General features: G+C 29.0%; 1 protein-coding gene across 12 annotated transcripts in view; it reads left to right on the forward strand.

Annotated features, from left to right (window-relative positions):
- LOC100883379 (dystrobrevin beta) overlaps nucleotides 1-19140 on the forward strand; it is a 54109-nt gene that overhangs the window by 30579 nt on the left and 4390 nt on the right. For 4 of the 12 annotated variants that reach the window (XM_076531400.1, XM_076531406.1, XM_076531407.1 and 1 more), the window contains exons 1-15: nucleotides 1131-1170; nucleotides 4398-4562; nucleotides 8304-8520; nucleotides 10845-10927; nucleotides 11005-11156; nucleotides 11267-11375; nucleotides 12205-12371; nucleotides 12715-12842; nucleotides 12927-13025; nucleotides 13135-13216; nucleotides 14518-14556; nucleotides 14633-14751; nucleotides 16123-16288; nucleotides 16379-16674; nucleotides 18313-18458. In XM_076531400.1, the coding sequence (XP_076387515.1) occupies nucleotides 1146-1170; nucleotides 4398-4562; nucleotides 8304-8520; nucleotides 10845-10927; nucleotides 11005-11156; nucleotides 11267-11375; nucleotides 12205-12371; nucleotides 12715-12842; nucleotides 12927-13025; nucleotides 13135-13216; nucleotides 14518-14556; nucleotides 14633-14751; nucleotides 16123-16288; nucleotides 16379-16674; nucleotides 18313-18458 (1993 nt within the window). In that variant the 5' untranslated portion in view covers nucleotides 1131-1145. Of the gene's footprint in view, nucleotides 1-1130; nucleotides 1171-1615; nucleotides 1730-4397; nucleotides 4563-8303; nucleotides 8521-10844; nucleotides 10928-11004; nucleotides 11157-11266; nucleotides 11376-12204; nucleotides 12372-12714; nucleotides 12843-12926; nucleotides 13026-13134; nucleotides 13217-14517; nucleotides 14557-14632; nucleotides 14752-16122; nucleotides 16289-16378; nucleotides 16675-18312; nucleotides 18459-19140 lie in introns of those variants that run through there. The other 8 variants (XM_076531403.1, XM_076531402.1, XM_076531404.1 and 5 more) reach the window with 5 other exon arrangements.

Genomic DNA, 19140 nt, shown 5'->3' on the forward strand with positions numbered 1-19140 from the left:
CAATAATAAATGTGCTAAAATATATTCTGGACTTTCCGTTGTATAGTAAATGAAAATGTAAAAGGCCACACACAAAAGAAATTAGGGAATTTGATGAAATCAGAATATTTCAACTTAACCCACTGTGTGGCATGTTGCACTAGAAAAATAATTTAAAAATTGTAGAATAAAAATTAATAACAAATATTGAGCATAACATACGACGCAATACATTTGATACAAAGTTAATATAATAGATGTATAATATATACAAATTATAATTAATAAATAGATATTAACTCATAAACCCAATATACATAGAACAACATATACAATATGTATACGAGGTGTGACACAAAAGTAACGAGACTAGGTCTGTAACTAGAAAAAACAATGGAATTAGCAGCAATTGTTTTTGTGGCATCATCCCACATAACTCCTCTATCCATGTTGCCAATTTCGATTGAATCGGTCATACCATTTGGAAATATTGCGTTATTTAGTGAACACGTGCAACTGCATTCTGCCGGAAAAATGTCTAACGTAAAAACCGAACAGCGAATAAACATCAAGTTTCTTGTAAAATTTGTTGAAATCTTTTGTAACATGTGATGAGACATGTATTTTTACCTATGACTCACAAAGTAAGCGCCAGTCGATGCAATGGAAGTCTTCAGGATCCCCAAAATCCAAAAAAGAACGCATGTCAAAATCAAAATTCGACATTAATGGAATTGTAATGATTGAGTGGTTTCCCAGTGGTCAGACTGTTAACTAACACTTTTTCATTGAAATACTAAAAAGACTTCGTGAAAAAATTAGGAAAAAAAGGCCACAGTTGTGAAGCGATGGATGGCTGTTGCTCCGGGACAAAGCACCCGCTCACACGGCACTATTTGTCAAGCAGTTTCTGACCAGCAAAATTATTATTGTGATAGGGAATCCTCCTTATTCGCCTGATTTGGCTTCATGCGACTTTTTTTTATTTCCTAAAGTTAAATTTTGCTTAAAGGGAACCCATTTCACCTCAGTTGAAGAGGTTCAGGCAAAAACGGAGAATCGTCCGAAAGGACTTCCAAAAACCTCGTTCCAGAATTGTTACCAGCAATAGCAGCGCCGAATGCATAAGTGTGTGAATGCTGAAGGGGACTACTTTGAAGGTGATAATGTCACGGAGAACTGATTCTGCAGGTAGAATGATTTATTGGACTAGTCTCGTTACTTTTGTGTCACACCTCGTAGAACCATGTTTAGGAAATTGTATTGCAACTAATAAATAGTACATACTTGCAATAAATGGAATTATTTTATAGATTATTGTATACTCACTCTACTACAGAATGTACGAGAAAATTCTATCAGCTAGTTTATAGTACAATCATTAATAAAAAACTAATGAGTCACTTTTAAAAATCTTCGAGCTCATGTTGATGTAGTTTAACCGTCATTTTGAGGTACTTCTATCAAGTCGTGTCAGACTTTCAGCGTTTCGAAATTAACTATTTATCATACGTCAACCTAATATAATTGCTAGTCAAGTTAACGAGCTTGGATGACTAATCGACTAATCTACGAATGGCCTTCAATTCACTATACCTCTTTGCATACGCGCTACGGTTACAAAGTAGCCTCACACTGAGTCAAAGAAATTTATAAAGCTGGTAAACAAATGAGTAGTGTTATGGAGGAATGTGATTGTAAGATCTAACAGTGTGTTGCCAAGGACATCATCCTGTATGCAGCAGTGAAGGTTTCATTTATGTGTCATCGTTATTGTTAACCCTTTGTTGCATGATTCTTTCAATTTCATAAAAAAAATTCGAGTTCAACTTTTTGGAGCATAATCTGATTTTCTGCATAATGTAATACAACAATCTGATAGTATTCAATATAGACGAAATATAATGACTCCGCATTAGGTCAAATGGTAGGAATCCATTAGGTCAAAAGTTTCATGTTGAAGTTTGATAGTCTTGGAGTACCATAAAACTTACTTTAATGTGGTAACTAGTTGAATTTTATTACTTAGTAAAACATATATTGAGTTCGGGTCGCGTCTATTGAAAATGTCATTAGGTCAATATTATTTCGACGATAAAATTGTCGCCATAAATATTCGCACGATCGAAGTGAAAATTCATTGTCGTGAAAACGCCCTCTTCCTCTCATAGTCTTTTGTAGGATGTCAAGATGATTCCATTTTTTGAGTGCGCGTACAATCGCTAGCTGATATTTATTAAATTCCGTTTAGTTCAAGTTTCATTGAAATTTGACCGCAATATTACTGAAGTTCAAAAGAAATTATACTTGCTACGAACTCTTTACTGTGATTAACACTCTTATGTATGTAACCTTCTGCATCGAGTTCTATGTAACTTTTGAAACAGTTCTTGTGAATTTTACAAATGATATTAGTGTGTTCCTTTATAACTGGTAACGCGCAGTTCCTGGCCATCGAATTAGGACCACGTACGAAAATTTCAATTTTATGGCTATAACATTACGTCATATAAGGAAAATTGTCTTAGGTCATGGAAATTATTACTAAATACGTGGATAATGATATATACATAGCAATTGATTTGTTACTACCGAGATAATAATGAAATTGTGTAGGTGATGAGCAATTAAGGGTCGTGCGAGCGTTTACGTTAGGCTCAAGTATCGATAGCGTATCAGGTTAAATTTGGTGAATGCCATAAAAAATGTCTGGAGTCTACTTAAAGGACTAGTTTATAACTCCAGCTACATTATCTGAATTGAAGAGAATTACAGATATTTGGAAAAATAATGAAGATATATAGCATATCAATTCATACCGAATACAAGCTGTCACCGAAGCGAAGGGTAAAAATACAAGATATTAACACGTGTTAATAATATTATGTACAGTAGTAGCGTATCATGTTAGCAGATAATAAATTATATCATTACAATTTGAATAGGCCTTTTAATTTTACAGAAAACATGAAAAATGCTGAAAATTTGTAGTGGTCCTAATTCGATGACCAGGGACTGTGAACGTCTCACGATTATCGATTACAATCATACGATAGTTGCCTGTATTAGTATCGACCATCCTCAACACGTAATGACCATCTACTTTTCTGAGATGATTGTATTTTATCAAATTTCACTTCGCCGATCTTCTCTGGATCATTTTCGGTATGACCGAATATTTAATCTAGCAAATGCTATTCGTATTTTTTTATAATTGAGTTATATACCTGAACAGCACCTGGAGCACTACACTCCAAAGCGTGTAATTCCAATATTCAAAATCGGTACATTTCGTTTATATTTGCTGAATACTATTTGATTATGCAAAAAATTTAAAACAATGATAATTCAGAACTGAGTTCAGCAAAAGTATGTTTCTCGACTTATAAATGTGACAACAGAACAATATATAAAACAGAATATAACAATACATAAAACAGAAAATTATAATTAAGAAAGACAAGAAATACTTTTTATCATTTCGGTCATACTGAAACATGTGATACAATACATATATTAGTATAAGATATGTTGCACTATTTTATGCAAGGCCATTTGTGATACAATCAAATGGAGGAATAAAACGTAAGCTATAATCAAGAGACGTTCATGCAAAAGTATATAGTTTCTTATTGCTTGCATTTAATAAAGTATACTTAATTATATTTTTTTATATATGTGTACTAAATCAAATCCAAACCCCATTCCAAAAAAAATCGAATTTAAGTCCAACTCGTTTCTGATCAAATTGAAATTAAATTTAGATTAGAATACCACACATCCTCCTGCACTCCCCTTCTAGAAAAAATTTAACCTAACCCAAATCTAATTTCAATTTAATCAAAAATGAGAACAGGTTAAATTAGACCTTTTGTTAAGTTTAGGATGCAGAGAGAGGGGCGAAATTAATATTCATTCAATCTAATGTACACAATAATGCTGAATAATACTTCAATTTACGAATTTGAAAGGTTGTACGGGAACTTTAAATCTATAAATTTACAAATTATTTAACATCAAATTTTTTAATGTAAAATCTTCAAGTTATCAATTTGACAAATCTGATGATTTGGAAATTTATAAATTCTGAAATTTAAGAATTTGAATATCTAGAAATGTAGAAATTTTAATATTGAATTATTTAGTAATGAGAAAATTAAATAATTTAGAAATGAACGATATTAAGAGCGCAAAAATTTAGAAATCTAAGAATTTAGAAGTTGTACAGGTATGTACAAACTTTGAAACTTTCAAATTAAAAAATACAGCAAGTTATAAATTCGAGAATTGAGAAACATGAATTTCCAGAAATTTGAAAATGTATCAATTTATGATACATACAAAATTCAGAAATTTCACTACATTCTCGTAAATATGTACCAAAAAATGTATTAAATATTATCATTCTGTATTCACAGATAAGATGGCGGAGGATGGCGCAGGAGGATCAGGAAATGGTAGCACAGGAGAGGCAAGTCGATTGCAGCTCCTGCAAGAAATGCGACAGCAAAATTTCGACAGCATTCGATTTGCATCCTATCGCACAGCTTGCAAGCTGAGATTTATTCAAAAGAAAGTTCATCGTAAGTATAGAACTTGTTCAACATTGTAATTAAAGAGGCATTGTTTCGTAAGAAATGAGTTTAATTGAACGAAGGATGCAATGTTTTCTGTAATTTGTTAATTAAGAACTCTAGCTATAACTGAAGGAATTTTAACTTAAATATCTTATAACAAAAACATTTCAGATCAAATTAGATTCAATTTTGTACGTTTAATGTTGTCTACCTTGAGTTCTGTGAATTCAAAATATTCGATATGTATCCTACAATTCCTATGGATCTTTCTCAGCTTTATTCCTCAGATAATTCAGCCATTTATCTTGAAAGTAGCCTAAGTCCATTTGTCAGTTGTTTGTTGTTAACTGTAGTAACATATTCCACTTGATGTTAATTATCATAAAAGACATTTTGCGGTTAATATATATAATAGAATATACCATAATTTTGGATATCAAAATTTTCGTAGTTATTTTGATAGTTGAAAAATTGATTTTGAAAGTGACCTAAGTCAAATCTATTATTTATCATGTCAGAAACTACGGATTTTTAAATGTCCAAAGGCAGGGATGATGGTAATTACAGTTAATTATTAAGTAGTTAATATAATAATAAATTAGTATTAATACGATATGTACCACCAAAGCACCATGACTTCTTCAAATTCCACCCGCATACACAAAATGTAGATTAGCTGTAAATTGTGATGTATTTATAGAGGTAGAAGATTTCTGGAATTGCATAAATTGTGTTTTTCAAGTATCGTAATGAAATATAAAATAAATTGAATATTATTTTGTCAATTTGAACGGACTTGAAATTGGAATGGATTTGAACTGTTTCAAAGTTTATGACAAATCTAATTGTTAATTTTGAAAGTAGCTTAAGTCCATTCTTGATAATAAGACGCATATTATTTACTTAATAATTGCTATTATTTTAAAAGGCATTGTAAATTTAACTCTGTTATGTTCACTTCAGAAGTGTGATACATTGGTATCCTATATTTTTAATTTCATTGAAACGCAAACACACTTAACCAGTTAACTGTGGCGATCTTTTTGCAAAGCTCGCACCAATGTGTGTCACGATAATCAAGCGATGACGAGTTAGCTGTCAAGAATTTATGAATCCACCTCAAATCATTTACACTTTTTATTTGTTTATTTCATTTCGTGTTGAGCTCTAAACATTTTAAACATATTACAGTTTACGAATATAATTTAGTTTTCGCCAAAATTACAATTTAAATATCAAATTGTAACAAAATTTTACGCATGACGGATATAGTCGTCATGACACAAAATTCTGTCACATGACGGATATATTCGTCAAACACACTTAACTGGTTAAATATCTCAATTAAAAGATAAATTGACTTATGCCACTGACAAAATGAACGGCTCATTTATTATTCTTCTTGTATTTTTTTACTGTCGTAAATCATGGAAGTTTATGCAATTGCATGTTCTTATAGAAATATTTTTCATTAATATTTCATTAATTTTTTAATAGCAAAATTACATTTAATATAGAATACCAGATTGTAAAGGAACAAAATTAAAGCTAATAGCCTACTAGTTTTCTATGTAAAAATGTTAGGTTCTTGAAATTGTGGTAAAAAATTAATAAAAAGTCAAAACGATGGATCGAAAAAATGGTATCTAATAAAAAAACACGTAGGAAATTTATTAAAGAAATCTGAGAAAATTTAACTTTTTGTTTATTTAGAAAAAATGAATATTTATTTAAATAAAATGTCTTTTACTTCTTTTATTTATCCACAGTTTTTAAATTATTTTATCCTGAATTCGATTTCACTGATGCTCAATGAACTCATTTCTTTTTTATTGATGTATTCATATACGTTTGTATGACTTTTCATTTCTTTTTAATGTCATTATTTATTTTTTTATTCAGTTTTTATTAGTTTTCTTAAGTTTATTAACAAGTTCGTTTTTACAGTAATTGTATTGTGTTATACATATACAATGTACAAAACGTAGCATTGTTTATATGACATATATCACTTTATACATTGTAAATAATATACAACATCAACAAAGAATTAATAGATAAGACAAAGACTGCAAAAAAATAAATAATAACATTAAAATAAGGAGAAACATACATATAAGGCTACATTAAATATGTTCGTGCTTTTTTATATTTTAATATACCAAAAAAATGTTTAATTTCCAAGTCTGAAAAGTGAAACAGTTGGAAATTTTAAAATTAAGTTAATTTAATTAAAAACCTTCAAGTCTTCAATGTTATAAACAGTGAATAATAAGTCAAAAGAATGTATAAAAAAAAAGGTAAAAAAGAAAGATTGACCATAAGAAGATTTGAACTCGCATTATCAATTATTCAAGAACTTAGCACTCTATGCCACCATAGTTGTCATAATATTATTTTGCAATTTAGTATTTCTGGAAATGAAAGAATTAAATATTAAGTATATTGTGAAATAACAGGCATTGACAAAAACATCCAAATTGTCACGTTATTTTTTGCTGTATATTCGCCAGAAAAGCTTTTATCAAAACGGATGATGTAACGGATATAATGTCTTATTGTAAAATATTGCATACAGTATACACACCGGATAGTGGAAATTGGATACAGTTACTCTAAACGTTGTATATTTTATTTTGTAGGAAATTGGAAATTTGTGTTTTTTAGTATTAGACACCAAATTAACACATTCATTTCTTATTACTCAATCAAACCCAACGATCTATGATGTGTGCAATGCACAAATTTCCATTGACTACATCCTAATTCAGTGCCCTAAATACCGCGTTAAAAGGGCGCAATATAACATACCAAACGTAACAAGTATACTACAAAATGTAAATTTGTGCAGGAAAATTCTAACATTTTTTATAGATATCGGTCTCTATTATCAAATGTAATACCAATAGATTTACGACACAGTTCCAAAGCAACTATGGTCACTAATAATAACCTAAGAAGGTGCATGTCACCTTAAGCATTCAATTAAAACAAAAAAAGATAAAAATTTGTGTTTTTGGAATTAGGAACATAAAAATTTCGGATTTGAAGATTTGAGATGGAATTTATATTCTATCCCTATTTGGGATGGAAGAATTGGGAATTTGAATATTTAGGAAGTTAAGAATTTGGGATTTGGAAATTTAAGAATTTACAAGTTTAGAAATTTGGGAATGTTAATTCGAGAAATTTGAGAAATTCGGGAGATTTGAAAATTCTTAAATTTGAGAGTTTAGAAATTCTGGAATATAGGTATTTAGATATTTGAAAGACTAGAAATTTGGGAATATAGAAATTTAGAAATTTACGGATTTTGAAATTTAATGACTTATTGTTAGAAATGTATGAAATTGGGGCTGTGCAAGTTTGGGAATTTGTACAATTATATCATCCTTTCAACAAAAAATATAAAAGAAAAAATCTGCACTTCATATCTATCCTAACTCGAGTCAATCTTTCTCAGTTTTCATTCAGATCATTTTTATATAAAAAAGAGATTTTGCTCTTCTGTTTTGAAAAATGTGTAAGTCTAGCTCTCAGGTACAGAAATATCTTACTAGTTATAGTATATTAGAATGTAAATATACCAATCGAACAAATTAATAATATGAATGTTGTAATCCTTACAGAAATGCATATTCATTATCTTCATTCTGTATATATTTCACACATGTTTTACATATTTGCTACATAACATAGTTGCATAAACTTCCGCATTCTATTCATGACGTGATTTTTTGTGTGTAGTACATAACGTCGACATATGGAATGTAATCGAGGCGTTTCGAGAAAACGGTTTGAACACACTGGAACCATCGAGCACATTGGGAGTCTCGAGGCTCGAAACTTTATTGTCTTCCTTATTTCACGCTCTTAATAAACGAGTGCCTGTTTCGCAACAAGCCAAAGTCGATGCTACAACCGCCCTGTTGATGAACTGGTTACTTGCCGCCTACACTACAGGGTATGAATAAATACTGAATGTTGTATATTGCATTCAAATGACCAGAGAATACGGTGGGTGAGCAAATTATTATACTCACACGAATAGTTTCATATTATATAACATTAACCAATGAAACAGTACAAATATTATCGTAACATTATATTAAACTATTTTTATAATACAATATATTTTATATTTTGTTCTAGTATACTTTTTAACAATAACACGATTAAAAATAAAAATCGAACACTATATTATACAAGAAAATATAATTATTCAATATTTGGTTAGTTCGCATTTTTTATTTACAATTCTACATATATGTATACATTCAAATCCAGTACCACCAAGTATAATATCGCTTAAATTGAAGTCAGTTTGTGTCCAAACACTGACAGAGTCTTGAAATATGCAGTACTTAACATGTACTTATATCTACACCCAGCTTTTATTTGAGAATATATCGAGTATCAATAATGTTGTTAAATTAATCCAAGTTGCGTCTGACGTGTATTTTTAAAAAGAAATCCTTTGAGTATAATAATTTGGCTACCTATTGTGAACACTTTTCTGATGCTTCGACTAATCCTTGGCACTCGAAAGGTAACGCACCATTCGGTTTAATACAACAATTTGAAATAAATATTTTTTAACTAAATCAATAGTGTTATGCGTATAATGCGTAACCATAGTGAAACAGATGATAATGGCAATTAATAATAGAGAAATAATAACTTTAAAAGAATTGAGCGGACGTTTTAGCTAGAAAGTTGTAGAGTTAGTACCTGCAAGCAGCAAAATATTTTTGAGTGCAGAAGATTCGTACTTTGGCCGCCATATTAAATTCTTTACAACCCTGATGAATACTACCCTAATTAATTTTGTTTTCTACAAAGACACTCAATTATTGTGAGGATATTCGACTACTTCTACTATGTACACTTATAAGTATTTAGTAAGATTATTTATCATTGGATAAGTAAAAGTGAGTGTCATGGTCAAATGATTCTGTGTTATCCAAATATGGGATGATATGATGATCAATGTGTTAAGTAACAATTATAAAGCAAGTAAATTAGAATTAGCATCACAAATTATAATTTTACTTATAATTGGTAACATTTCTTTATATCGTTAAAATTAATTTGAAACAAGATATTGGTAAAATTCTTTGAACATATTGCAATACTTATTACGAGAAGCAACATTAGGACAATAAAAATGTTCTTTTGAAAAGTATAATTTATTTACATTGCAATAGAAATTGAGAAATACGTATTATGTAAATTATTTTATATTTATTTCGTTTTAACAAACGTATAACAACTTTATTGTAATTTACAGTAAAGTCTCGTTATATGGCCCTCGGTAGAGTAAGAAGTGAAAAAAAACTGTACAAAGTATAGATTACTAAAATTTCACAGTTATTTTTTCTCGAATTGGAAATTTCTAAATTCTTAATTTTCCAATTCGAAAATTTCTAAATTCTTAATTTCTCAGTCAAAAAGTTGAAAATTCGTAAGTTTTTAAATTAACGATTTGACATGTTTTATTATTTAAAATTATCTGAATTTAAATATTTAAAAATGTTTAAATATCAGTGATTTTAAAATTCAAAATTCCCAAATTTTTTAATTTTTTAATTTTAAAGTATGGAAGTTTTATAAGTTATAGAATATCAATGTTTTTGAAAGTCCAAAGTTGAGAATTTCACAATTTTTAAATTTGAAAGTTGATAAATTTCTAAATTTAACAATTTCAAGTTTGTATATTTCATACTTTCCAAATTTATATATTTTCAAATTTGTGTATTTAATAATTTGAAAATTTCACAATCCATAGATTTCTACATTTTAAAAACTTTTCAGTAATTTTGTAAATTTGTGAATTCATTAATTTATTAATTTGTTTTTAAGTTTGTACACTTAAAAGGTCATGATCTCGCTCAGTGGGCCATATAAGTGGAAGCTTTATATCAAGACTCTTCTACTTTACTTCATTAGTCATTTAATTTATATTTTAACTTGATTTTACACCATTCTATGTTTAAATAGATATTATAAAATAATACTTATATTGTATACTACTTATTTAAGTATAACTTATAATACTTAACCACTAAATAGTATAATTAAATGCTGAAATAGTATTACTTATAATATTTAAATTTAATTTAATAAACAACAAAGTAACAAGTTTTCCCAAATCTTATCGTAATATACAAAAATTATAATTTTATATAAAATCATTATTATTAGTGCAGTTTTGCTTCTAACTGTATATTGACCAACATTCTAATCTTTTATTAATCATATGATAAAATAAAAATCAATTTTCCCTAGGGAAAACAATAAAATATCCGTATTCTCGGTAAAAGTAGCTTTGGCTACATTATGTGCAGGGAAGCTGATGGACAAATTTCGATGTAAGTTTCTGCTTATTACTTTATTCGGCAAAATATTATTAACTGTAAGTAATTCATTGAAATTATTTATTGAACAGATATATATTCCCAAATATCCGATAGTAACGGTCACATGATACATTGGAGATTCGCCGAATATTTAAAAGAAGTTTTAGCGTTAACGGCCGCAGTTTACGAATCACCATCTTTCGGCTACTCCGAGGGTCTCGCCAATTCAATATTTCCTCAAGTAAGTTCGTTAAAATGAACTCCCACAGATATTTCCTCGATTACTAGCGAACTTCATCGGACGAAGTGCGACTGGGAAATGAGTATCGTTGGTGTCACGCCGTGTTTCAGAACTCGAAAGTCACGGTTAACGATTTTTTGGATACGCTTATGTCTGATCCAGGACCACACTGTTTGATCTGGCTTCCACTGTACCATAGAATGGCTGCTGTTGAAACAGGTGATTTTCTACATTCCATGACATTTAAAATATTTTCTTAATGTGGTTGTATCAAAAACAAATATTATTAAATTAAATCATTTGATATCATTATTAATTCCTTCAAATTTAACTAGATGCAAGATAATCTTCACACTAGTGAAATTTCAAAATTTTACAAAACGAAGACAATTACATTCAAAATAACGTCTAACGTATAGTTTAATCAATATCAGAAAACTTCAGTATGTCTTCTTGTAAAATTATTTGTACCGACTTTTGAATTTGACTGTTGCGATACAACCACCTTAATATATAGCTCAAAATCATTTAAGGACTTAACAGGTGCTTTAAAATAGTATATGAAGTACCTACTGGAGAAAATTTATTCATTTACTGAATGAAAAATGTTTATTTTTTTAAAAGATACATATATTGCTTTCATGAATTACACATATGATATATGCAGTTGGTAACATGTGAAGCATTATCATTTACTAAATCTTCGAACCTAATCCATCTCAGATAAAAATCCTAGTTATTTGAATGACTATATCAAACGAGTACTTTCTGAAATGGAATATTTCCAATGAATCATACTAATATCTTATATCATCATAGCGTTATTAAACGATCCTTAATAATTCAAATGGATGGGTTTGAGCGAAGTTACGTATCCAATTCAATTCTAACCTAATATCAAAATACCGTTATCGAATTTTTAGTTAGTAAAACATTAATAACTGCCAAGATATTTAAATCTTGTTCGAAGTCCTCTCATCATTTTAGGCTAAGTATCATTAAAGATTCGGTGGATAATTGGGTTGTTCATCCATGTTTGATCTTTCAGTGGCCCATCCTGTTATGTGTGATGCGTGTCACAAAGAGAACTTCACTGGCTTCCGATATAGATGTCAAAAATGTCACTCGTATCAGCTTTGTCAGGACTGTTTTTGGCGTGGTAAAGTTTCTGGGACACACAATAACGATCACGAGACGAGGGAGTACAGTAGTTTCGTACGTATTCTGGAGCCGAAGTTTCAAAGTCGTCCACGAAATGATATTATTGACCCATTAAGGACCAAACCGTGAAATAATGCAGTTTTTACACACATTTTGCTTCCTTTCTTATAACATAAAATTTACCATAACAAAATTTTATATGATAATTTATCGTAAGTTCAATTTCAGTTTCTCTAAGTTTTACGAAATTATACCTTTAAAACTCCCTTTTATAACCGTAGTGTTAGAAAACAGAAGTCAATGATGTAAATTGCAAATGAAATGTCAGATCAATGTAACAGTGGTCCTTAAAGGTTTAATTTACGTTTCACACAATTCATTTACATTTCTTATATAGAAATCACCTAGCAAACAAATTGGTCATTCCTTGAGGAAGAGCTTTAGATGTGTACCTGAAAAGGGGAAGAACAGTTTACCACGATTTCCGGAACAGCCGGAGAAAACGTTAGATTTATCGCACATAGTGTAAGTTTCATGATCATGATATTCGATATCCGTACAACAATAACGATGTAATTCTTCAGTTCAAATAAATTTTCTGTATTGCAGCCCACCTTCACCTTTACCATCTCACAACGGATTTCCAGATCCAGGTTTTATGGCTCCCTTCGATTCTGGATCGATGGATAGCCGTTCTACCTTGAGGAGGTGAGCGCGAAACGGTCGAACGATGCACTCTTTATTTGTGTTAAATGCGCATAAAAAGTCACACTTTATTTATTTTTTTTTTTACATTTGTTATATGCACGTTATACAGTATGGATAGTTCAAGACTGGATGATGAACATAAATTAATAGCACGATACGCACAAAGGTTGGCTCAGGAAGCTAGGACTATGGTAAGATATTGATTTTTATACCTAAATTTACTTAATGTCTCTTATGATCTTATATTAGATACGTATGTTACTATAGATACAGTTTTGTAAAGTTCAAGCGTTAAACTTACAAAGGAATTCTCATGTCAACCAGTATTACACAATTTTAATACTTATTATACGTGAAACTTTCACTCGGACTTTTCCAAAGTAATAAGGTACGCTTTTTAGAAGAAATCGAGAAAACCGATTTTTAAAAAATTCTGAACTGTATTATATAGGTTTGATAGAAAAAGTTTGATAACAGTCCTTGTAACTCTCCGCGCAGAGCTCCAGATTTGTAATTGAAGGGCTGGTGGTTCAAGTCTTGTTTCCGACATAATTTTTTGGTTCATTTAGAAACTTACCACCTGTTATAAAAAAATTTTACCAAACCCATAGCATTTAGCAAGCATTTAATCACTATTTTCAACTAAAAATATTTGTTTTGTTAATTACTGTTCTACTATTTTGATTATTTCATCATTTTACCATTGCAAATTTTTAAGTAAACAAAGCAAAAAAAAAAAACTACAAAAGAGAATGAGATAAAGTACTTCACATTTATATTTACATACTCAATACTCAAAAAATATGCATCCACTTTTTTGTATATTAAGTTGATTCAGTTTACAGAATCATATAAAAAAAGTATTGCATTGTTGAGTTATTACACTTGTTTTAACAAAGCATCACCTGTTATATTAAAAATATTAAGAACATATTTATTTAATTATTTTGATAAACCTTACGCTTCAAATTGGTATAAGTGCTTTTATGCTATGTTGTCAAACTGTCTCAAATAGATCATTTTACATTATAAATTGTAGTTTTGAAACGAGAGTACTGTAATTTAATTTTTGTTCGTGCCGTATTTTATATTTTTTCTAATGGGCAAACGCAAAGAAAAATTGCTACAAAAATACGTTCTGTATGTAATAAACATATTTGTTTCAAAAAGTGAATCTTAGTGAAATAGAATTTAAGTCGAACTCTATATCTTCATTATGTAGGTATAAATAAGAATTGTTCTATTTTATTTTGAATAGAGCCGATACCCTTTCTTTTTCAAAAGTGGACTTAAGGGTTCCTTTGTTAGTTGAACACTTGAAATTGTAATTTCATTTTGTTCAAATACTGAAAACAATGTCCGAGTTCGGTAACAAACATATGAAACTTCAAACGAAATGCCTTGGTGTCTGTAAATTAGAGCAGCAAATTCAATTAAGCGTAGTACTGAATCGTGACTTTATGGTACTAATTTCAATTTCATAACTACACAGCCCCGCGCCGCATCTAGAATGTCGCAAGCTGATCAAGCAGTAAGTATACAAAGCATTGTTTTAAGTATGCCAGATTATTCTTGGTTTCATCTACAATATAATTTTTTCGTTCTAGGGTAGGGCTCCGTCTGATGCAAATTTGGCATCATTAGATGCTTCAAGAGCGCAACGTGAACTTATATCGCAGTTAGAAGCAAAGAACAAGGAGATAATGCGCGAGATTGCAAGGTTAAGGTATACCTGTGTCGTTTATTTCCTTTATATCAAGCCTAAACCTCGAGATCATCCTGTCGAACCATCCTAGGATCATGCATGTTAAGAGAACATTCTGTTTCGCTTTGTCACCTTGGTTGCATATAGAGCATATGTTACAGTAAAAGCAGTAATAAGGTTTAGAATACATATATATTTATTAGTTATTGTACACCTTTACACAAAATTTTAGTGAAAATATGTGCTAAATATAAAAATATTTATTATTCCTAATAAATGTATTTATTTGCTACAAAATGCAGATATTTATTGCATGTTAATAATAGTATATACCGCATTAGTAAAACCATAATAAAAATTAAACACAAAACCTCGCTTAAAATATTAACTGCCAATTGTAAATTAACTTATGTCTAATTCATATTTTATTATTAAATAACTAAAAGAAAAAAATTTAAGACAATTTTTATTTTGTACTAAAGCTAAATTAGTTATGAAAAGTAAAAAGCGAAAAGTTCAATTTAAGAAATAAAATAATTGCAGCACGTTTTATATATAGAAATATTATTTATACGATCTTACTACACACATTTAGCTACATAAAATGAAATATACATCTTTTTAATGGTAAAGACTAAAATTAAATGTGACTGTACATTTCTAAACCTGAAGTAATTCTGTGAGCAAAAGTTTAAATTTCGTTGCTTGCAGGTACATTTAATTATCAAATTGATGAGTTCATGTGTTAATTAGTAAATGTATACATTTACTGAATTAATGCTTTTACTGTGACACAATAGAGCTGAAGACATCACAACAATACTAACATTAATACAACTTCTGTCCCTTTTATATAACTACATTTACATTTGATATATTTAATATTATATATAACTTAGAATTTAGGAAAATTAAATCTAAAACTATTACTAACATTAATAGTTTCCTGCCTGTAACCAATAGTCTTTTCATTATTTAAAAATTTTATATTATTACAAGTGCTTTTATGTGTTAAAGTTTATTCTTTGTTTAATTTTGTATGTTTTTAACATATAAAATTATCCGAAATAGATATCAAATTTTATAAATCCATTTCATTCATCATCCATAAGATGATATACTCATAAAGTTTAATTACTTATTGCATTTACATTTCAAACAACTAGGTTTGTGATGTACTATAATAATGAAATTATTACTAAGTTACGTTAGAAGTTTTATTTAATTTCTACAATTGATAGACTCATTAGATTCACATACAAACACCATATCAATAATTCGCGCTTCAGCTTGTAGTTAGTGGAATATAATACCCAGTTCAAAAGGGTATTCCACAGTTCTTCATTTCAAGTAACTGAAAGTTTGTTAAATTAACATTAAATCCAACTATAGGAGACAGCAAGAAATAGAAGCAGCTGGTTTAGAAAATCCTGCACTAATGTCTGAGTTGAGAGCCTTAAGGCAGCGAAAAGATGAATTAGAAACACACTTAGCAACATTACAAGACTCCAGAAGACAATTAATGGTGCAGCTAGAAGGTTTAATGAAAATGTTAAAGGTAATATTATCTGCAATATAAGTTAAATGTTCTTTTTATAATAATTACTTTTTCTTTTATTGTAACATTTCAAACTTTAAAATTATATAGAATCATCAGGCATCCCCAAGATCAACACCAAATAGTTCACCACGAAGTACAAAATCACCACCTTTACCACCTGGTGCTGTACCCAGTAGTAGATCAGCACCTCCAACTCCAGGTGGTCCACTTTCTACGACACCTCAACAACAGCAACAACAATCACAAAGCCAACAACAAATGTCTCAAAGTTATCAGAGTTCTGTACCAACGACCTCGGTGGCGAGTGTAACCAATAATACCATGCTGGGAACAATACAAAATCCTATTCCAGATAATTTATCGTGTGTTGGAGGTGATGTAAGGTAGGCAGGCATATGAACAATCTATGTTGAAAATGTATAAAAAATAATAGTCAGAGACAAATACTATAAAGCAAAGCAACAGCGTCAATTACAATCTTTGTATAAAATATATTATTGAATTATTAGAGAAACAAATTAATTACTGATAAAATTAGGAACACAAATTAAGACAACTTCTAAACATGGAATATTTATGAAGATAAGAAAATATTTCTTCCTTGTTCATATAAATACTTTTCCTTTTTAATTCTTAGCAGTACATTTATGGGTACTTTATGTAAGAATGATGTGTACAAAGATTTGTAATGTATTTAATGAACTGAATGATAATCTCATAAAAGTTAACATTATTGACATTTAAATAACATAAAAAATTTGACGCGGTATGTACAGTTAGTGTGTACTGTGCGCCATATTTGAAATAGTCATTAATACATAAATTTAATATAATTATTGAAACATTTAAGTTATTAATACACATTTAAGTTATAAGAAGAAATCAAATACAGTCCTATTTTATAGTCATATTTATAAATTAAGAAGAATTGCTGCTGTTGATTACATTTATTGTATTGCATATGTATATATGAGTTTAAAGTTGATTTCTTCTCAACACGTAGTGCTAGATATGAGTTTTGTAGCTTTGCACCATAAAAAAATAGCACAGTAATTATATTTTTGGTTGTTGCATGCGAATGTTAATGAAAATATATTTTTGTTCAACTAGTAACAAGAATACATTTGTATTAGTTGAGTAATAAAAAATTTCCAGTTTGGAACATTCCTACAATAAATGTTACAAGTTTTGTTTTGTTTTTATTAAACGAAACATTGATATATTTAAGCTCATGTTGCTTTTGCTATTGTATGACGCTTTTAGACTGTATTGAATTATTATACTTTTATATTATCGAACATATATTAATTTTCCTAAGTTGCATTTGATTATTTTTATGGATTATTGTAGACATGTTTATTGTATAGAATGAGAGCTTAATATCTGTGCATTTAAGATAGCATGTCGATATATTATATTGTATATACATTACAACAATATTATTATATTTTTTTCATACAAAATTGTACAATGACCTGCACACTGTTTTCTTCCTAAATAAATTAAAGTAGTATAATTTATTTCTTATTTTTAATATTCCTTACTCATTTACTTATTACCATCAGGACATTTTTATAAAGTTTTTCAACCGTATGAAACATGTTTTAATCTTATAGTAACAATATTCATATTGTTAATAAATACTTACAAAATAAATTGCAATTTTATATTATGAATTTGTCTAATTTAGAAAAGCTCATATTACTCATAAGAAATTTTGATTATTATTGTAAAGAACAAATACATACATATATAAACAAGGATAATGTTATATGAAAAAATTGCATAATTTTCACAACTGCTTCTTTTTAATGTTGCATGTTTGCAGTAGTGTATTATTATTTGAGTTTGCAAATATTTACTTATCCTATAAAGTGGTTTTATATTACTGCACAATGAATTTTGAAATATTAAATGCTTGCACAATAATGTCAACAACTATGCGTGGCATGTTACAATTTTAATTCAGTTTTTATTTGGAAATCGCTTTATGCAAAGAAAATAGAGATTTTCGATATCAGGTCTGCGTTCAGGACAAACAGCTTGCCAGGAAGTGGTTCCAGCAGTGCGAATAATAGCTTGGGTCGATCACTAAGAAATGACTTGTTGGTAGCTGCTGACAGTGTTACTAATGCCATGTCGACACTCGTGAGGGAATTAAATTCGGGTATGTTGAATTACAGATCTTAATTTAATTTGCATCAGAAATGAATGCAAAATATTTTTGTAGTTTAAAATGGCACAACAATTTGTATTTAGCTATTTTCTTTAATACAGGCCTTCAATAATAATTGTATATTTGGAATAGGTACAAAACATAGAAGTTTTTACTTTAACTTTAAGAAATTAGTATTTCATCAATGTAAAAATCTAATTATTATTTTATAAATGCATTAATCGCTACATATTTGCTAACAGAAGTTGAAAAATTACTATCAATGTATACATACAAGCCTACTTCTATTTTCTTTCTAACACTTTGAGTAATCAGTTTATTAAAGAAAAAAGTATGCATATAATGTATATAGGAATACATCTGAAACAAATGTTTTTTATATTTACTTTTTTAATAACATATTATTCATACATATTAGTGTAAGCAGGCATGTTTTGCAGTATTTTTATTCTATCACGTCATTAGATCTTTATGGCATGTAACAATGCATTCCCTCCCTTATATTTAGTGAACAAAATTTTACAAATTTTTCTGAAATTAAATCATGGGTACAAGATGAATTTTGATGTGCATACATAATTATATTATGCATATGCATAAAGGTAATATTTATTTTTTTGAACTTTTTTTAAAAAGATTGTTTACAAAATTAAATAGTCATATTAATTTTATA

Source organism: Megachile rotundata, chromosome 4 (assembly GCF_050947335.1).
Source record: "Megachile rotundata isolate GNS110a chromosome 4, iyMegRotu1, whole genome shotgun sequence".
Lineage (NCBI taxonomy): Eukaryota > Metazoa > Arthropoda > Insecta > Hymenoptera > Megachilidae > Megachile > Megachile rotundata.